This window comes from Plectropomus leopardus, chromosome 21 (genome assembly GCF_026936395.1).
Source record: "Plectropomus leopardus strain MGB_pleo_1.0 chromosome 21, ASM2693639v1, whole genome shotgun sequence".
Classification (NCBI taxonomy): Eukaryota; Metazoa; Chordata; class Actinopteri; order Perciformes; family Serranidae; genus Plectropomus; species Plectropomus leopardus.
The window spans coordinates 18153823-18174419 of NC_142196.1; the positions used below are offsets into that span (position 1 = coordinate 18153823).

Here is a 20597-nt window from a genome sequence, read left to right on the forward strand (position 1 = left end):
ATGAGGCCAGTCTGATTGTCCCGTGGCTCGCTGCAACAGTGACAGAAAGGAACAATGAGACATAACTCACCCGGGGAACATAGCACAGAGGGTCAGAGGGGTCACATGACTGTGTTTCCTGTCTGTCTGACTGTTGGGCTCTCCGTCTCTGGATGGGCGCACACACACATGCCTGAATGCAAGTGGCAGCATCCGTGAAGATGTGGTTAGACAGATTACGTCCTTGACAGAATGTGATGTGTATAATACCCACAGAATGATGGTCTTCCAGTCAGACAATCTCAGAGATGTAAAGCAAAAACCATGACAGGCAAGACTGGGTATCAACAAAGGTATCAGAGATGAACAAGTAGAGGCTGAGTGCCAGCTTCAGAGTCAGTTAGGCTGCAGAGCAATCTGAAAATTCAGAGGTCTGAATCCCAAACTGAGCAGAAACACATTAGAAAAGACGTATCTCACTAAAATAAATCAGAAAAGTGCTTTTCTCACTCAACACCTACTTTCAGGACGTCCCAGAGTAAAGCTATCAGTTACTACAAGAATGAAATTAAAGGGAGAACAAAAGGACCCAAAATGCAGATAAAATGCCCTCACACTGCCTGCAACCATCACACACAATGTGCAGTTTTCTAGAATTAGCTTCACTTTTTCACGTTTCACGAAGTGTGAAGAAAAATTTGTTTTTTCACATGCCTCTGTAGGAAACAAACAACCCAAAAATGGAGAGAATTCTTGATGAATTTAAGTCACGAGGGACTCCATTTAACAACAGCAAACCTAAATCAAACATTAACAGATCGAACACAACTCATGCACTATAATCCAAGTCCCATTTATCCACTTGTATGCTCAGTACTTCCAAAACACATGCATTTTCACTAAAACCTGAGTATATAACACACTTAATTATTCATTCACCGTGGAGGCATTTGAGAAAGTCAAAGATTTCAAAGAAAACCAACTGGGAATTATGTGAGACAGCTAGTTGTCAGATCGCAGTGATTTAATCCCAGATTACAAATGCAGAAAATGCCTACTGAATGTCACCAATGTGATCAAATTATATAAACACACAGAAACATTCATGCACACACGCTCACTCATTCATTATGTGAAACAGTAAAGGCTAGCACTACTGTGAAACAACACACTGGTGTTTAAGTCATTATTGGTTCAATGGCCCATATGTCGAGCCTTTGCGGTTCTTACTGTAGTCCTTAAAATCATGGACATCCATTCTTGGCCAACATGTCCACAAAAGCCTATTGTAGGTTACTTGACCACAGAATATTGCAGAGAGCCAAGGTAAACGGATGTCGGATGAACAGTTTGCTGTATGACATAATCTCTGACTGCAGAGTTTGAGAAGCTTTACTGTTGTGCAATTTTTAGATAATTACGATTACTAGATCTAAAATAATACCACACCAGCTAGGTCAAAGTATTAATAGATACTAGACAGTGATGCAAAACCTGAACACTGAAGCCTTTAATCCTCAAGAATCTTACCTCTAACAGCTGGGTCCTGATTCTGTTATGAATACTTACATGCCCTCTGTGCACTTTGGCTTTCCAGCATTTCATGCTTCTATTAACAACTGTGTTTGAAGACTAGAGTGCTTAGTAGGATCATTTCAACTGTCAATAACCCCTCGACAGTGAGCGTGTGTGAAACAGTTGACAATAATGCCAAGCCACCAGCTGGTTTGGGCAGTGAACCCGTCAGGTCAGGCTCGTCTCCGCTCCCACCTGGCTCCACATCTGTCCATCACTTCATCTCTGTCTCTCGTACGCTATTATGTAACACTTTCAAATGATTGCGAGTGCAGCCGAGCAAACAATAACTGTAAAGAAATTTTTGGTGTTGTCATAGAAATGTGATTCCTAATCGGGTTTATAGAGTAATACAAAGCATTTAGCTTAATTGTGTTTCTCATAAGTGCACTTCAATGCCTCCTGGAGCAACATAAGAATTATTGGTCTTACTATAATGCATTAAGAATGGGCAAGAATAATGACACTAAAATATTAATAAGATGTTTTATGCAATGTCCCAAGAAAAATGAACAAATATGCTTTCCCCATAAGCAAGGGTTTTATAGCTCACTGCAGTGCTGCATCTGCCTTTCAAAATATTTATTATGCAAAACATGTCTGCAAGGAATCTGGAGTTAAAGCGGCCCTAAAGATATAAGTAATTTGCCTATCGTTAAAAGCATCCTTTATTGCTACTCTGGAAAATGTTCCAACAATGAATAATTGATGATTGCTGGTTGCACAACAAATTAACTGCCAGCTGTCGCGTTGTGAACTGTGGGTCTCAATCAGCAACTTAGCATACCTTTCTTGACTTCCCGTTGATATGAGACGCTCCCTGCCTGCCTGTCAAAGGATTTCAGGGGATCACACAACAACAAACAAATGTGTTATGAAATAGGCGGCGCTGAGAAGCATTTGGTCCCGATCACAATTAATATTCTGTCTCCAAGAGCATAAAGAGAGCAAGCGAGGAGAGTAAAAAGAAAAATTAGCTTCATGCAGCATTTCTATGGCTCCATATGCTCACAGTGGGAAGCGGTCTATACATCTACAATGAATCTGTGAAATTCACAATAATTCTGCTTTTAGTCTGCTGATATTAACCCATCATTCAACGTCCAACTCTGTAATCTAATTATCAGAATGTCTCATGCCCAAATTACACTTTTTAATCCATTTCAATTATCATTTCCGGCAACAGTTAACTAAATTAACTCGAATTATTCTAAAGTGCATCTACTAATAAGCAGGTTAGTGCAAATTAATGTGAGGAACACATAACGCTCTCATCATGCAGGCATGTGCAGAGGGGTGTTGAAGCACCTGCCCTTTTGCTGCTTGATGTCCAAAGTGCCCTTTTGTTGAGGCTACTTTTTTGACCCATTGCCCTTATCGAGAAGAACATTTAACAACTGATAATAATTTAGCTATAAATAAAATGACCTGGCTGCAGTTAGACAGTTTGAGTCAGCTGATGACCTTTGACCTGCTGCAGGTGAAATGTCATCAATGACCTGCCTTCTGTGGTGACACAGGACAACGCCGAGACTCAGCAGCGACATTTAGATGGTTCATTTATATGTATGATTGATTATCACATCATATTTATAATATCAGCATTATTTTCAAATTATGTATTAATTGTATGATAAAAGTTTAATAGAAGAGTTGACTACTGGTTCCTACTGGGTTCAAGTGAGCCATTATCATGTTTGTGAGCATCCCATTAACCAGCTGCCACTTGAATTTTGATGCTTGTCTATAATGTAATGGGTGCTTAAAGTAGCCAGAAAGCATGAAAAAAGATCTGTATCTCAGCAATATATTTTACGTTTTATATATATGGTAAAACAAAATTATATCACACATCATATGAAATCCAATAGTAGTAGTAATATTATTATTATTATTATTATTAAAACTTCTCCTTCATGGGTTAACTGAAAGGATGACCCTGCCTATGACCAGACAAAGGTTTATATGGTTTTACTGTGCAGTTTTGGAAAAATATAAAGCTAAAGCCACCTGAAATTGCATTATAACATATTCATAATTTCATGTTAAAAAATCCTTTATAGGTTTTTATTAAATTTCAAAAGGATTTCTGTTCAAGGTGACAATGACTTTGTCTCTTTCTATTTTCAGTTATTTTTACTTTGCAGTTTTTGAGAAATTCTAAGTGAAAACCAGCTTGAAAGACATTACAAAATTAATAATTTCCTCTAATCTTCATCTATTTATCATGACCCCTCTGATTTGATCATATGGAGGACAATGACAATTGTATGATGCAGTATGGTGTAACATTCCCATGTTACAATTTGTTTCAATATGAGTTGCTGAAATTGAACAGGCTATTCTATAAATTATGTTGGTTTTAAAATATTGTTCTAACCCTTTTGACCTTCAAGCAACTGCCTCTCTAAACATCTCTGCACGGCCCAGCGATCATCACAACAATCAAAAAACAATGTTGTCGTGAAGTAAAACTATGAATCTCTTATTGGTCAAATGTTGGAGGCAAATTTAGAATTCATCATCTTCAAATTATAATAAAATACTGCTTTTTTTATTGCATGTTTTCCAACGCAAGGAACATTTTTCTGAGTCAACCACTGAGTTAGAGAAAGGTCTGCAGTGGCCGTTCGGAGCCTCGAGGACAAAATAAACTTGGCCAGTACGGAGTGCTGAAACTTTCAGGATGCTCAAACAAAGTTTAGACACACAGTCTGCAGTAAGCTGCACAGGTCAGTGCCATCACCGAATCCCAGCAGCCCAGCATCTGTTCTCAGAAAACAACAAGCCTGCAGGGACAGACACACATCCACACAGTGTCACCAACCACAAACTTCCATGCATCATCTGTCCTGATAGCAAACACCTGTGCATGTGTTAATGTATTAGTGTAGCTATGATATTACCAAGGTGGGACACAGATGAAAGATATTACAAGGCTTTCTTCCCATGCAAAAAAAACCCACACTGCCACGCTTCTAAAATGATGTTTGATTTTTATCCTTGTTTCACCGCCGGTTTTGTAATGCCAGAATGCATCCTGCCTGTTCTGCCTTACATTGTCTTTTTCTTCAGTCTCCTTGGTCATAAGAAATCAAACATTATATAACAGAGGGGATGTTAGATAAGAGTTTCTGATGCCTATCAAAACCCATCTACATTCTTCTGTTGGGCGTCTTGCAAAACTATTGGCTGGGAAAGATCATGACAGATGGTTATTTGGCTGAGTTTAATTCAAGGAGACAATCGAAGCAGAGAAACAAACTCTGCAAATAATGGATGCAAACAATTGACTTTTGCACAGTCAAAATAATCAGATTTAAAATGTATTTTCACTGTTACACTCAGCGCAGTATCAAAAGTATAGCAAAAAGGGATTAAATCTTTTTATCCTGTCACTCGCTTGAATGGTCTATTAAATTTGCTCCCATCCAGCTACCACTGCTCCTAAACTGATAACACATTCACCCCTTTTTTGATTTAATTCTTATGATGAACCGGAATAAGCGTGGCAGGATTGGAGATAAAAGTGAAACCAAAAAAAAAAAATTGGGAGCAAATGCTGTCACAATATTCTGCGTGCATCCCAGTTTTCTGTGAAGTATTAAACCTCCAGCTGTTGACATCAGTTTAGCAGAAATCCCCGTCATTCTCTCCCCGCAGCTCAGGCTAAAATGCTGCGTCAGTCTCATGATGGCTTTAGCTGCCTAGTTGGAAAGCATGTCTTACCAATGACTTCATCATGCAGCCAAACTGTATTATTCCCCTTTAGAAAAATCCCCAGATTTAAGAGAGGATGGGGGTGGAGGCGAGTACATTTGATCCCTGATTGAATGTTTCTAGTATTTAATACTGTAAGAATGTACCAAAGATGCTCAGAGGCACAGGGTGGCTGTCAAACCCATCTCAGCGCTTCAGATTTCAGGGGAAAGTAAGTTGCCAAAAAGTTTCTAGTCTCAGTCTAATTGAACAAGCTGTGCTAGCAGGGATCAAATGAATAAACGTCAAATTAAACTCTGACAAAACCGCATGAGAGGCACAAACCCTCACCGGGACAGAGACTCCAGTGTGGGCATAATGAATCAGGTTCAACCTGAAATCCTATTAGCTGTACAGCTGGGGGCGCTACATGCCAGGAGCCATTGAACTCTGCAATGTGGAGCGGAAGAAACTCACCACACTCTCACTGATGTCAAAGACTTAAGTGTTGTGAGGTGTAATTATGTGAAGTGGTAGGAAACCTGCTCACTATCAAAAGATGAGAGATTCCATATGTGGCCAGGAAGTCTGTTTTATTTCAAGTTGCAATAAGTGCAGAGCAGCAGGAATAAATCTTACCTCTTTTGTATTGAACAGCACACTATGTTTTACATCTCCGCTGTTGCACATCTTGCGCCGACATGTCAACCTACAAAACAGGCAGTCTGAATATCTAAATTCAGGGCTCAGTTGTTCAAAAGATTGAATCTGGTTCAGAGTGATCTGAATTTGAAAATCCCATGTTTTGCAATCAAGGATAAAATCATCCATCTTAATTTTGTGCCGTTTATTCAAAATCACTTTGGATTTGAACACCTTCATCCAGATACAAACCTTTGTTGTAAATGTCATCTAAATGGGACTACATATCCAAATGTAGGATATAAATAAAATGAAGAAAAGCCAATGTGGAGTCACTTGTTTGTTTGTTAAAAACCACTTCTGACTGTGTCATTGTCATTATTATAGGGTGATAGATGAAAGTTAAAATAAAGTATTTTTTGTTTGATGCTGACAACCTTTAGTATGTCTTGTTCAAAACTTTTTTTTATGATAGCTTTGATCCAAAAAAATACAGATTCCAGCAGAGGGGTAGATTCAGGGTGGATATCAGGGACAAAATGCAAATGAAAACTTTACATTGGTCAAATATGTATAGATTTTGCACTTGATTTGTTTCCCTATTACAGTGAAAGAGTAGACAAAGCAGACATAATGCTTTCTATTAAGCCTTTCACTTGAGTAAAACAAAAATGTGTTTTATATGGCTCAAACAGCTGTCAAAATGAAACAAAGTTACTTAATTTTAAACTTTCTTTTATAACTTTATAGTAAATACAATGACAGTAGTCAAAAGTACTTTCTAACAATTGAATCCCTCATGCTGTTTTCTGTTTCTACAAATAAAAACATTTCATGTGACCCCATGCTGGCTATTCCTTACATGGCAAGTAACCTACATTGGGATTTGTACTTTGTACTGTACGATTTTGATCAGCTGTTATCCAGATTTCATATTCGTGAACAACTGGGCCTGAAGCATGATTTCAAAAAAATAAGTTAGAATAAAACTAGCTGTTGCCAGATCAGAGGCACAAGAGGAATAAAAAAGCAAAGTCAGACAAATAATTGAGATAAAACGATAGCACAACACTTCATAATTCAGTACACATGGGACACAGGGGTTCTTAATGGCTTCAGAGCAGGAGCGAGGGTGTTCTCCGTATCTGACAGTCATTATGTTAACTACGACAGGCCGAGACCCTGCTGAGCACTCGACAATTATAGCACAATGTCTCTCTGCTGTGCTGGCAAACGAGGTACATTTAAAATTGTCTCAATTATTTTTGGATAAGGCTGAATTTGCCTGTGCACACAGTTATTAACCAGTAGGATGTTGCAGCATCTGATATCAGTACTGCGCCCTTTAAGAACAAGCACGGTGCACTGCTGCTCCGCTGCTGATTGGGAGCACCATGATATACACCCTAACTCTCTATCTTTCTAATTAATTTATAATGAATGCAACAACTTTGGCTTTAGGCCCTCATTGGTGCAGAGATAGGCATAGATGAGGTCTCACTGTAAACAAACGGTTATTAAAATCCAAATACTATACAATCTATATTTCACTCTGGCAATGAAAAGTCTTTTTGACTTCTCCTTGTTATGAATATTCTTCTCATCACGCTCGCTACTGAAGGCCTGAAGCAGCACAGCTCATAAACATTTACAGACTCCTACAAAAAAAAGCCTCTCTTGACTCCTGGCATCCATTTCTAAAAGCAAAACCACACACAAGCTACTGAGTTTGTGCAGAAACTGGAACAGTTTGTCTTTGCAAATAAATGCAGAGTTTTTTTAAGTGAGCAAACACTGACACACTTCTCCGACAGAGGGGAATGCCTGAGTTATCAGTTTCATATTTAGACAGACACTGAAAACAGGTGGGGCTTCTCTCCCTCATGGCAACAGTTGCTTAGAGTGAATACAATTTATGTGTCTGTCTTGCAAACATGACGCCCTTTGCCAAAAGAGATGCTCATTCACTTGAGCCATTATTCATTATTGCAGCAGGTTTAGCAGCCATAATGTAGAGGCAGAGCTAAGTTGCTGCTGGGTACAGAAAGAGGGGTCGATAAAACCTCCATAACAACCACAAAGGTAACTACAACTGCAGATAAACACGCTTTTAGCATATCACATTCCATGTGCACCGTTATTAAATACACGTTCAAACATGCACCTGTCTGAAGTGCATATTGCACTCTCAGCACTGTAGCTGCAAGTCCGCACACACACTGACACACAGTTGAACCAAAAATGCCACTGATGCAGCCAAGATTTAAAAAAAAAAAAAAAAAGAGAGAGAGAAAAGAAAAATACAAAAGTATGGAGCAGCTTTGTCTGGCAATTTCTCCTCTTGCAACTTTTTAATTTCTCTTCTTCATCTGTCAGCCTCTCCCTCTCCCTGGACGGAGAGAGAGAGAGAAAAAGAGGTCTATACATCAGTGAGATTTAATGCCGCCTCATCCTGCTCAGCACTCGTATCACATGGTGTACATCATCAATAATCTTTACGAGCCACTGCCTTGGCTAAAACACAAGGGTAATGTGTTGCTCCTGCTGGATCCGCAAATTCCCAACCCAGGCGTCTCAGAGCTTATTTTCCATCTTTGTTTTCTGCATGTAAGTGCACCACAACATTAAAACATGGCCACTGAGAATTTAAAAGGCCCCTCCAGCTGAAAAGTGATATTCAAAGAAAGGATGATGGTTAAGAGATCTGTCTCTGGCAGACAGAATAAGGTTAATTTTTGACACACACTGACCTTAAGATGAGAAATGTATCAGATATAAGCTGTTTTTGCATGTGCAGTCCTATAATCGGATCACAGATCAACAAGGTGCATCGTGAGAAATGAAAGTTTCCTTTTATCCTGCTCCTTTGCTGAGCTGTGTGACTGTCAAACCAGATACTGTATGTTCACAGTCTGTTGTCACTTTAGGTGTTGGAAACTGGGACAGATGAGGGCAGTTTTGAAGCAGTAAAAGCTGCTAAAGCGGCACAAAAAGACAACAGGCTAAAGTCGAGAGGAAAATCTAAAAATTACCACGGTGCTTCAGATATGCATGACGCTTCTATTTTTGAATTTACAACCAGCATTTACTGAGCAGAGATTCTGAAACCCTTTCCAAAGTTCAAGGATCAACCGAGAAGTAAACACAGAGTGTGCCCTTCCTGTCCTCAACAATGACATGACTTTTTTTTGTGTTGCTACTTGTTCCTTTTCCTGACCAAAAACCACAACTATGCTTTCAAGTAATGCCCTTAAAAGCTCCAGTTTATGAAAGACAAGAAACAGTTGGATTTATAGTGTTTATGGCCAAGTGGAAGCTCATAAACAGCTGGAGAAAGAATGTGGTGTCACACAAATCTCCGGACACATTTTAGGGTGGGGATTGATATCTCTTTTCATTGTTATCTTTGATATGATTTATATGAGGACATTTAGCCGCAGGGCGTCAGCTAAAGGTCAGTAGGTCTTAAACTTTTGAAACCCAGAACCTCAGAGTTTCACTTTCATGCCTGCCATGGCTTGGGGTAATGAAAACACACCATCAGTCAAAGCAAAAGGAACGAAATTGAAAGCAGCAACAGTGCTGTAATCTCAGTAATGTGATCTTTAGATATTGATACCAGCAATGTAGAAATCACTTATTGTAATATCATGGTGAAACCTGCACTTTGTCTTTATCCCATATTCATCCCTGTACTCATCCACATCACATGTCCGCATCATCTGATAGTGTACAGTAGGAGGTAACTTCCACATGACGAATCATGTGATCCACAGCTACACACCCACACAGAGGTTTATTACTCAGCTATTAAGTTCATTGTCAGCGTTGCTTTATTCAAAGGAACATTTCAACATTTTAGGGACATGCACTTGTTTGTTTTCTTGCAAAGTTAGGTGAAAAGATCGTTACCACTCTTATGTCTGTGCGCAAATGTAGAGCTGGAGCCGGGAGGCAGTTAGCTTAGCATAAAGACTTGAAGCACAGAGCTAGCACAAACAGCTAGTCTGGGGCTACAGGTTCTAACTATTTCAACAGGACCACAACTTTCCGCAGATAAAAGGTTTTAAATTAAATAAAACCCAAGCTGAAAAATACATACAACCAGGCAAACAGTTTCTCTCTGCTTCCAGTTTTTATGCTGACCCAGCAAGTTACAGGCAAGAAAAGTCCATTTTAATACTCTTTTTTTTACTCTCTGTCTTTAAAATAATAGCTAGGAATTATTTAACTTTGTATATTTTATTACAATTTCTATAAACATTACAACAGCATCACAGCAACACATTGTCATACATGTTTCATTTTGCCGTCCTGCCGTTACATTTCTAGTTGCCCCCAAAAGTAATGGAATTTCAACACAGTAATTTAAACACTGTGTTAACTAAGTTAACCTGACTTTAGCTTCACTGTTTTGTTTGCACCATAAAGTCACTGGAAAAAGTTAGTAATATTGAATTAGACATTTTGTGGGTTTCCTTTTTGCTTAATACTTTTGTTTGTGTGTGTACTCATTCAACAAATGTAGTTGTGTGTGTTGCCAGCCTGATATTCCACCTGCTTCCAGCTTTTATGCTAACTACATTAATCAACTGCTTCAGCTCCATACCATCGATCTTCTTGTCTAACTCACGGCAAGAAAGTGAATTAGTATGTTTCCCAAAATGCCAAACTACTCCTTCAATTTCAACCTAACCTTGCACTCAGTTTTGGTAGAAAATCTCTCCTAATCTGTATGCTGCATGGACACAAAATATTTGAAGGACCTCAGCCAAATATTCTTCTCTTAAATGATCGCAGATGGGTACCGCCAGCAACACTAAATATTAATGTAATATTAATGAAAACTTCATTCCCCTGAAACAACTTGTCGGTGTGAAAGAAACAAACACAGCGGGAGATTCAATTTGTATCATCTGAACTACGGAGATAAAAGTGTGTGAATATTTAGCAGTTTTTGCGTACGGCCATTTTTGCACATTCACTAATTCCCACGCAGACAGTCAGACACACACACACACACGTACGCACGTGCACACGCACGCACACTCACGCACACGCACGCGCGCACACACACACACACACACACACTACATCACGTTTGCTGCCTGAAGGGCAAAAGGATGTAAGAGGGGAGGTGGAGACATATTGATTTCTCTGTCGAGTCTTTGAGAGTAAACCCTGAGGGAGGCTTTGCATCCGCTTACACCCCTCAGTTGGGTGAATTAACCACATTCGTGCTTTGGGCCAGAACACACACACATATTGCATTTAATTGAAAAAAAAAGTAGTAGTGAGATGTCTCGTTTGAAGGAATTTTCATGGCACATTTGCAGTATTAGCTTTGAAGACTTTGCTGTGTAATCAAGCCAAACTTAAAGGCCACACTGGAAAGTAAAGTAAAGATGTAGACATGTTAACTTCAACAAGTGAAAACCTTGGGAATTAAAGTCAGGGCTGGGAAAACACACAAATTAAGGCTTTAGTTTTATCCTTAATCTGACACAGAGAGAAAGCCTATCCACTCTGCTGTCTGTCTTTGAGCACTGCGCAGCCTCAGGAATCAGGAAGAAGCAACATCGCCCCGAGCTACACCCCCAAAGAAAAACACACCAGAGACAACAGGGGGATTTACAATACACACTCATGACTAGTCACATAACCAAGGCTCTTTCTTCTTGCTCAGTGGCCCGATTATTATCTGTTTCTGTTTGACGGATGAGTCACATCCACTCTTTTTCTGAACGCACACCCCAGGTTCATGAACACACCATTAACTCACCTACTCCTCTTTCCTCTAATGACTCATTGGACTTCTCTACAGGCTTTGGGTACATATTGACAAGCCAAAGACAAAAGTGAGTTGTCTCCCACAGCTGAGAAAACATCAAGGTATTGTCACTTCCTGTCTTGTGGCATTTAGAGGAAAATGTATTTAAAAACTTTTTGAGACTCTCCTAACGGAAATACTATAATAGAGGAACAAAATAATGGTCAAAACCTTTACAAAAATAGATATCTGAGTGGGTTAGAGGAATTGACGTAAATGGATAATAAATACTTTCCCTCTCTGTTCAGACTGATGTTTCCAAATGTTAAAATTCTGCTGTTTTGCTGCTATGTTTTTCAGAGAGTGATCCTCTTTCAGAAAGTGCTGTTACAATGATCGCAATATTGCAATACTGCGATTGATGAGCAGTCGATGGCAGCAGCCGCCACAACTGCTATGTTCACGATTTTTCTCTTTTCATTGGAGCTCTGCATGTTAACTCCCCCGCCAAAATTTTTTTTAAAAGACTGTATAATAACAATGAATAAAATTACATCTCCCTAAATGTGGAGCAAAAACATCTTGATTGCCACCTGGAGGCTGCGGTATAGGTTATAAACCCCGCCCCCTCCATGTTGGTGTGTGGGAAATGGGCCAAACTCAAAATCAAAGCTCAGTTCCTGTCATTTTACACAGTTCTTATCATGCTTATATTTGTTCAGGTGTTCGTTTTTCTGATAAGTTTGGTTTTATTTACTGGTATACAAAGAGTGTCTGACATCACAACTGACAGTTATGTGTGCCAATCAGTGTGCTTGTTGTCAGTATTGCTGCTCAGGATTGGTCTGATGGACGTGTTGGCAGGGACTAAATGATGGGGAGATAGCTCCTGCACAGACTGTGGTTCCACATGATGTGTGATGTGTCTCAGCTTAAAAAATCGCTGCTCCCCTCATTGCACCTCATGCCCTTCTGTGTTCTACCTTTAACAATGAATAAATATTTAATGTTTTAAAACTTTGCTAATTATTGCCTAACAATAAAGCTTATTTACAAAGCATTAAAATCAGGATAAATTAAGCAATTTGCAATAACAACAAAAAAAAGTAAATGCTGGTTATACGACATATCACGCTGTTGAGCCATCCTTAATCACAACAGGGGAAATTCCTTCACTGAGAACGCCCTACTTTCAATTACCACTGAGGAAGTCCTGTAAACTTCTCTTGCAACAGGTGTGAAAAATATGACGTTTTTCCTCAATAATATGCAAAGGAACAAGAGCAGCGTGACATCATAGTGAGTAAATCACATGAATCCATACAGTGACTGTTTGTGATTGCTCAATTCAAAGTGAGCGTGGGGGGGTTTGCTTAAAATCAACCCCCTACTTACACGCTTCAATTTGTCAGCTAAAAAAGGAAGGCCTGGATAATACAAAGGAACTCACTCTCTCAAATTCCCTTTTGGAAGAGTGAAAAGACACTGAACAGTGTGTCAGAAACTTGTAAACCATCCAATTCTGACACAAATATGTACATAAAATGGTAATTAAAATGGATTTCTGAAGAATCAGAATTACATATCCGTTTTAGTCACCCAATTGATGTGGAGGGAAAGTTTTTTGTAGTCTTAATAATACTTGCAGTCTGCCTGATAGTTGTCAAAGAAGAAAAAAAATCAAGAGAAACAACTGGGGGCTTAAAGAGTCACGAGAGGCTGCAATTAATGTAATCCCTACTCTTGGCTCCAGTGTCAAAGAAAAGGGTGATCACATCCCAATCCTCAAACTCATTCCCGTTATACTAAGCTCTTTTTTCAACTTTTTTTTCCGGAAAAAGGAACTGAAGCTGTGAAAAAAGTCTGTCATGGATACACACAACTCAGACTATCAACAGTGAACAAAACTGACACAGTGTGTAGCGCGCATGTAGAAGCATGCATCTCGCCAATGATTCACATCCATATGCTGTTAGTGCTTTTGTCAACAGGTTGAAGAGCACATGTACATTGTTACACCTGGAGCAACACCGAAATGTCTTAATAACCTCCATCACTCGTAAATGAGCTGAAGCAACTCGGTACGCACTGATGTGGCAACAAATCTTGCAAAACAATATCAGACAAGAAACAACACATCACAAACACTGGTGTCTGACTGAGTAAAGAAAAATTCAGACGAAGGTGATGAAGTCCTAAATCACACCGTGTTCTGTTTTTTTTAGTGACTAACCTTCTCAATCACCAAAAGGTGAGGTCATACAAAAATTACTTTATCTCAAGAGCCTCTTGAAACAAATCCCTGCACGATGGGGGCACGGGATCAAAGACCCTCTTGGTTACAAAAGAGGTGAAATACTTTCAAGCTGATCTTGACACAAAGAGTGAAAAGAGTCTGGGAGGCCTGGAGATAGCAAAGATTGATAGGAGAGCAGGAGAGAGGTTAAATTTAAGTCTTTCCAGACCTTTATACTCTGTCTCCAGATGTTTTTATCAACTGATTAGGGGTGGGTGCTATGGCCCTAAAATAAAATCATGATTTTTCAGGGTATTTTTGCAATAATGATATTCTTGATGACAATACAAAATACAGAGGAGCATATTATTAATGTCAAGAACATACGATTGCAAAAATTGCGATTTTTTTTTTTGGAAAGATCCAAAAAGATGGACCTGTAAAATCTGCCATTTCTGTCATGTAATGTTTCCATGAGCACCACCGCTTTGTGTTGCAATGACTTTGATCTGGCTAGCGCCTGCATCTATTTTGGAAGTGTGTAAAAGAAAGACACAACTTACTTTTAATTTAATTTTTTCTCTTCACAGCTGTTTGCAGAATGCATAGCAATGTGGTAATTTATCTATTTGTGACCATGCATCTCAGATAAATGACTGTAATATGATGTGGTGGAAATAATTGAAGTGAGTGTTAGTCACTGACATAAATTCATATATTAATGTAATACATCTTGCAATGTATTTCATAAACAGATATATTAAATATCTGTCAAGGAGGAAGAAGGCTAATAACTCGGCTAGCCTTTTCCCTTTTTATCCTTCAGCCTTTTCTTTTCTTTCTTTTGTTGCTGATTCTGCCCCAGTATCAGCCATAACCAAAATATACCGGTACATATTATATATATAAGGAAGAATCTCCTCCAGCTTCCTTTTAACTGGCAAAGACACTATTCATTGCCAAAGTTTGCACATGGGGACAGGCATTCAGAATAAATACACAGAAGCATTCAATCTTCTTACTGATGTTCTTGTACAGCTATGGAGATCATAGAGAGACAGATCAGTATTAAATTAAGATGCATACCACTTAAAAAAGTAACTAAACTAAAGAGCAGAGGAAAGAGGAAAACTTCTACACTGACTGATAAACTTGATTATTTCTAAAGAGCGCTGATTTGCATTGTGCATGGAAGAAAATCAAAGTGTAAACTATGTGACTAACAGTATGTGGACAAACAGGACCTGTGCACAAAGCCAGCTTCATGAAGACACAGTTTTCAGAGTTAGGTGTTACATGACAGGGCTACACAGAGCCCTGACCTCAACCTCATCAAACACCTACGGAAAGAATTTTGCAATCCATCCCTCATCGGTCAACATCGTTGCCTGACCTCATTAACGCTCGTATTGCTGAATGGGAGCAAGCCACGTTTCACATCTTGTTGAAAGCTTTCTCACAGGGTGGAGGCTGTTAAGATTTTTGAATGAGATGTTCAAAAATCACATATGGGTGTTAACATTTTAGTGTTCATGTAGTGTACAAGAATCCAGAATACAGATGTACATCCAGGATGAGAGATGCCTTAAGGAGTCAGGCAAAATGTTGCTGTACTGTGGTTTGATGCAATGTCACACAGTATCAAAAGAAAGCTGAACTTGAACCTGTACTTGAGACTCGTATTATATCCTCTCTGGACAGAAAATGTCAAACGGATTTTGCTTTCGGTGGAAGCTGCCACTTTAAGGCTGAAATTGGGCCCTTTGGCGAGCAGCAGTCAGCTCTGAAGCTTTCACACAGTGGAAATGTCACCTGTCACACGCACTTATCGTCTGCCAGTGAGGTGTGCATCAGTTCTGTCTGACCCTGTGGGTCTGCGCTTTAGCTGCCGTCATGCCCTGTAACTGGCATTAGCGGGGGAGACGAGGACCTGGCACGGTCTGAACCCCCCTACATTAACCAGCCTTGTTTGTAAACAAGCCATAAGTGAATAGGGAATATGAAGAGCTCCCCATTAGCCTGCAGCGAAAGGGTATTTAATTGTGCTGGCCTATTTAAAATCCAAATACTTAAGCAGCACATGGCTCCATGTAGCCAACAGCAGCTCCCTAAAGTGAAGACCTTGCAAGTGTTATATATCAAAGGGCTGTGGGATCAGTCTAGTTTCTAGCCAGACTGGACTGTTGGAGCACTCCCTCTTCAATGAGGAACTTCAAAGTTACTGTCCATAACAAGAAATCTACAGTTCTCGCCGTCTCGAAAAACGCACACTGAGACAGCGGAGAAATGCAGAGAATTCACACAGTTCATCTATTCTTTTTGATAGTCTGCGTTGCATGTGTGTGTGTATGGGCGGCGATGGCATCTTTCAATAACCGATTCAACTGCTGTCAAAACATGACAGGAAGAAAAGGAACGAGGAGGACAAAAGCACAGAGAGAAACAAAAGTAGAGAGGCTGTTAGCAGAGGAAAGACAAAGAAACGCATGAGAATTGATGAGCGAGGGAGGACGTGAGAAAAGAAGACAAGAGTAGAAAGAATAAAAAATATAGGCTGGATTGCACCTACAAGGATTAACTTTTAAACCAGATTAAATCTTGGCTTAAATTTTAATCCCCATGCAGTAAACTTTCAAACTTGTTTATACTTAAGAAAGATTAAATTTAAACCCATCTTTAAATCTCAGTTTAGCTTTTACTCTAATAATAGATTAAATTAAATTCTGTTGTACTAAAACTTTAAACTCCAATTTCAACTTCGATTCCGGGTTAACTTTAAACCTACAGTTGAGGAGGATTATCTTTTACAATGGCTTCCTTTTTGAGAAGGACTGAGCAAAATAATCAAGTTCCTCAAGAAAGTTGAGTGACAGACTCAACCCAATGGACTTTTTTAAGTTTTTCTAAAAGGAGGAAAAATTTGAGCCTCTCTGCAGAACCATTACAAGCAACTTTTTTAGCTGGCTAGCAACAATGTAACATTTGTTGTTGTGAAAAAGCAGTAACTATTCAAATAGTTACAGCCCTCCTTCACCTATCTTACTTACAAGGTGCAAACAACATGCTGATATTTATCTATTTATTTATTATTTTAATTTCAATGTGACGCTTGTCCCTATTGATTAAACTGAGTTTAAATTCTGCTTAAATGAATAAGCTTGGATTTACTGAGATTGATTACTGAGATTCATTTTTTAATGATGCAACAGAGCTCTGCTTAATTTTAAAACTGGATTCACTCACTTGAAACCAAGTTTTACGAAACTCTGATTAGAGCTTCTTTTAGATTAAATTAGTCCTTGTTAGCAACCAAACCACAGTGTAAAAAGAGGGGTTGGGTCAGTATCCATGCCCTCATACAAAGACATATGTTTCATAAAAAACATAAAATAAAATAAAGTTTAAAAAAAGTCATCTTTACTTAACTCTATCTGTGTTGTTTCAATGCACATTTATGAGCAAATGAACTGTAGGCAGACTGACCCTGACCCCTGAGAAGTGAATCATCTCTGCATAAAGACCCTTTTATTTGTGTAAAGAAGAGAATGGAAGCTGCACAGACGAGAACATCTGGTTTCCAGTACGAACCTGCCCTCTTATAACCCATAACCTGTCTTTACTGCGGGGAGGGACTCACAAGCAGACGCAGCTCAAGACCTGTTGATTTCCCAGCATGCCCTGCTCACATTCCTGACCTCCTTCTGTCACTCTCTTACTTGACTTACCCCTGTTGCTTACATCTACGTCACCCCCACACTCAAACCCCCTCTTACTCTCCCAAATCGCTGTCTTTGAGTACAAACTGAACAGCCAAGTGTGACTGACAGGAAACCTTTTAACAAATGAAAAAAAAAAAATAGATGCTGCATCAACCAGACTCTTAACAGCTGCTAACAGTACATGCAGACATCATCCTCTGAACAATCTTGTTCAAGTTGCCTCAGAGAGTGGGAGATGACTGTGACCTGACAAAACCATGAAAGCTGGTGCCCCGCAGAGTTGGGAATCTGGTGAGAAGGCCAAAAGGGAATGATAAGACCACTTTCCTCGACCTCTTGGCCCCCTTCATTTCTTAATCTGCACCCCACAGAGACTGAGGCAGTGGGATAGTGACAGAGATCCCATGAGCAGTCATTCCTCTCTCCTCTATCAAGGCTGCGTTCACACAGACAAAAGCACTGCGTTGGGAAATTAAGCCTTCTCATTCATTTCAATGAGAGCGATGCATAGGCGCAGCAGGATTACGGATGCAAAAGGCACGGGGGGGAAATGCAGGATCATCCTGCAAAAAATGCTGATAGAGTACCTTTTAAAATACGCATTGCAATTCAGTTTATCATTCTCATGTCAAGACGTAAAACAAAATGACTGCCACTGCGATGCAAAATTTTGTCACAAAGTATAAACTGTGCGATGTTTTTATATCTGATAAATGTCCAAACTCGAAGATGCATTGCTCCAAAAGGACTTCCTGAATCAACTTCTCATTGGTATCTGCAGCAACATGCCCACCCCCCTTAAGCAGACCATTGCATTTTTTAACGCTGTGCTATTTTTGGCCTGAAACCCTGTTAATCGTTGGCTGCTCGACAGGAGCATCCTTTGCCCCGGGGCAGGAGGGAGATCACAGATAACCCAGGACGACCTCATCAATACAGCACACAGTGCAATGAAGTAGCATTAGAGGGGACACAAAAGGAGTAGAAAAAGCTTAATCCACTGCATGCTAAACCGACTGACAAATGATGATGGATGAGCAGAAAGAGAGCAAAGTGAAATCACTTTATGGACTCTTGTATTGATTTAAAATCAAAGATTCTCATGTAAACTGATAAAGTTCCAAAAGATCACTAGAGTTCAGATTATGAAGTTTGGTCCATTACTTACTTTGCACAGAGGCTTGTGGCTGATTTGATGCTTTAGGTGGGCTGATCCTGCTCTTAGGTGGGACCATCTCCATGTTTTGGCCCTTCTCACCTGGACTCTGGCTGGGGGCCTGAGTCTCAGCCGGGGTCTCGCGCTGCTGTTTGTCTTGTGGCGCAGCGGCCTTTAAAGACTTCTGTCTGCTCAGAATACCATCGCTACCTGCCCTCATCAGCTTTTCCCCCACGCTCAGCACGCGGGCTCGACCGGCCGTGCCAGGGCATTCCTTCCTGGGGGAGGGCAGCTTGGATCCGGCCACTATGGACGGGGGCCGGGCCAGCCTGGAGGCTTTGGACATCCTGCAGGTCAGCGGATCAGTAATGCTCCTCAGTCTTTTTCAGCCAGTGTGACTGCAGCCGTGTCCCGTGGACAATCCAGGGTTTCTGAGCTCTCAGTGAGTGTGACTCTGCGGCTCCAGCGTGTTGTGACTGGTGCAGGTAGGCTGCGAGGGCCAGAGGGAGGGCACTTTTGGGAAGCTGAGGGTGAGGGGTGGAGGGTTAAGAGATCCTTGGAAGGTGTTCTCTTCTCCTGGCGTGGCCTCCTGGGATCACCCTCCAAAGCAAACAGTGTGTGTTTGAGTGTGTGTGCGCTAGTAGATTGGTGTGTGTGTGGATAAACCTGTGGAGTGACAGGACGTGCTGTGCCAAATGCAAACAGAAACTCAGGTCTCCAGTGTCAGCGCATTCCGGCTTTTTAATCCCCTCTCTGCTCTCTTTCACACTCTCTCCATCCTTCTCTTTTCTTGTAAATTTCCCGCGCTCCCTCGCTCCTTCACTTGCTCTCATACTATGGTTGTCAACTTCTCTCTCCTACCTCATGCCTAATAATTCTTTTCCATGTTTCTGTCCTCTAGTGCCTCCTCTCTCCTCTTCTCTTTCGCTTCGGTTCACTCGCTCTTCTTTGCTGATGCTCAGCGGGTAACCATTCCAGCGCTCCGGCAGACGGAGACCAGAGAGGGGAAGATTTAGAGACAGCAAGAGAAAAAAAAAAAAAAAAGGGCACGAGAAAGATAGAGAAAGTGCCGGCAGAGGCTTTGCGGAGGAGCCCCTTCTCTTCAGGTGCAGCTGGACAAGCTGTTCCAGATGTGTGTGCAGCGCTTCACGTCATCAGCCGACCGCTCAGAGCCACCCTCTGGTACAATCACCTCGTCCTATTTTCCCCCTTTTTCTCTGTCCGTCTCTTGTCCCCCTACTTCAGACAGCCTCACATGTGATGAGATGTTCGGGGCAACCAGAGGCAGGAATGCACAACACAACAAGCCCTTCACTCGCTGGTGGAATTTACAGAGAATTAAAGAGCGCAAAGGAGGGGAGTGCTACAGCATGTGTGTGTATACAAGAGACACACAGTGGAGCTGTTCTGATCTCCTGCGCCGAAGACATCAGCTGTGACATGAAAAAAAATACAGCAGAAGTTGGCTGGGGGAGAAGATCACAGCTTTTCAGACACTTCCCTTCCCTCTTACTCTCTGTCCAGAAAGAGAAATCCTCAGAAACACTCAATTTCTCTCACCAAGCAAAAACATTTCTTCTCTTTTTGACAAAGTGCTCGGAACAATTGTCTGACCCACAGAAATTTCCTCAGCACACACTGATCATTGCCAGACAAGCACAATAAAGCATGAATCATTGTTAGTAGGGCACACAAAGAGAGCAAAAAAAATAACTTTGAAGCATTGAAGAAAGATTTTATGGCCAAACTGAGTCTGTTTCTTGGTGTAAAAGCACACTTTGCTGACACACAGCGACTCTAGAAAGCAAACCACAGTCCTAT

The 20597-nt window shown here is 40.5% G+C and overlaps 1 protein-coding gene across 10 annotated transcripts in view; it reads right to left on the minus strand.

The window, feature by feature from the left end:
• The window catches only part of LOC121960821 (sickle tail protein homolog), a 136231-nt gene that overhangs the window by 90506 nt on the left and 25128 nt on the right, over positions 1-20597 (minus strand). For 5 of the 10 annotated variants that reach the window (XM_088072088.1, XM_042510690.2, XM_088072089.1 and 2 more), the window contains exon 1: positions 18789-20039. The exons of 2 other annotated variants lie outside the window; for them this stretch is intronic. In XM_088072088.1, the coding sequence (XP_087928214.1) occupies positions 18789-19122 (334 nt within the window). In that variant the 5' untranslated portion in view covers positions 19123-20039. Of the gene's footprint in view, positions 1-18788; positions 20040-20597 lie in introns of those variants that run through there. 3 more of the 10 variants (XM_088072087.1, XM_042510686.2, XM_088072098.1) reach the window with 2 other exon arrangements.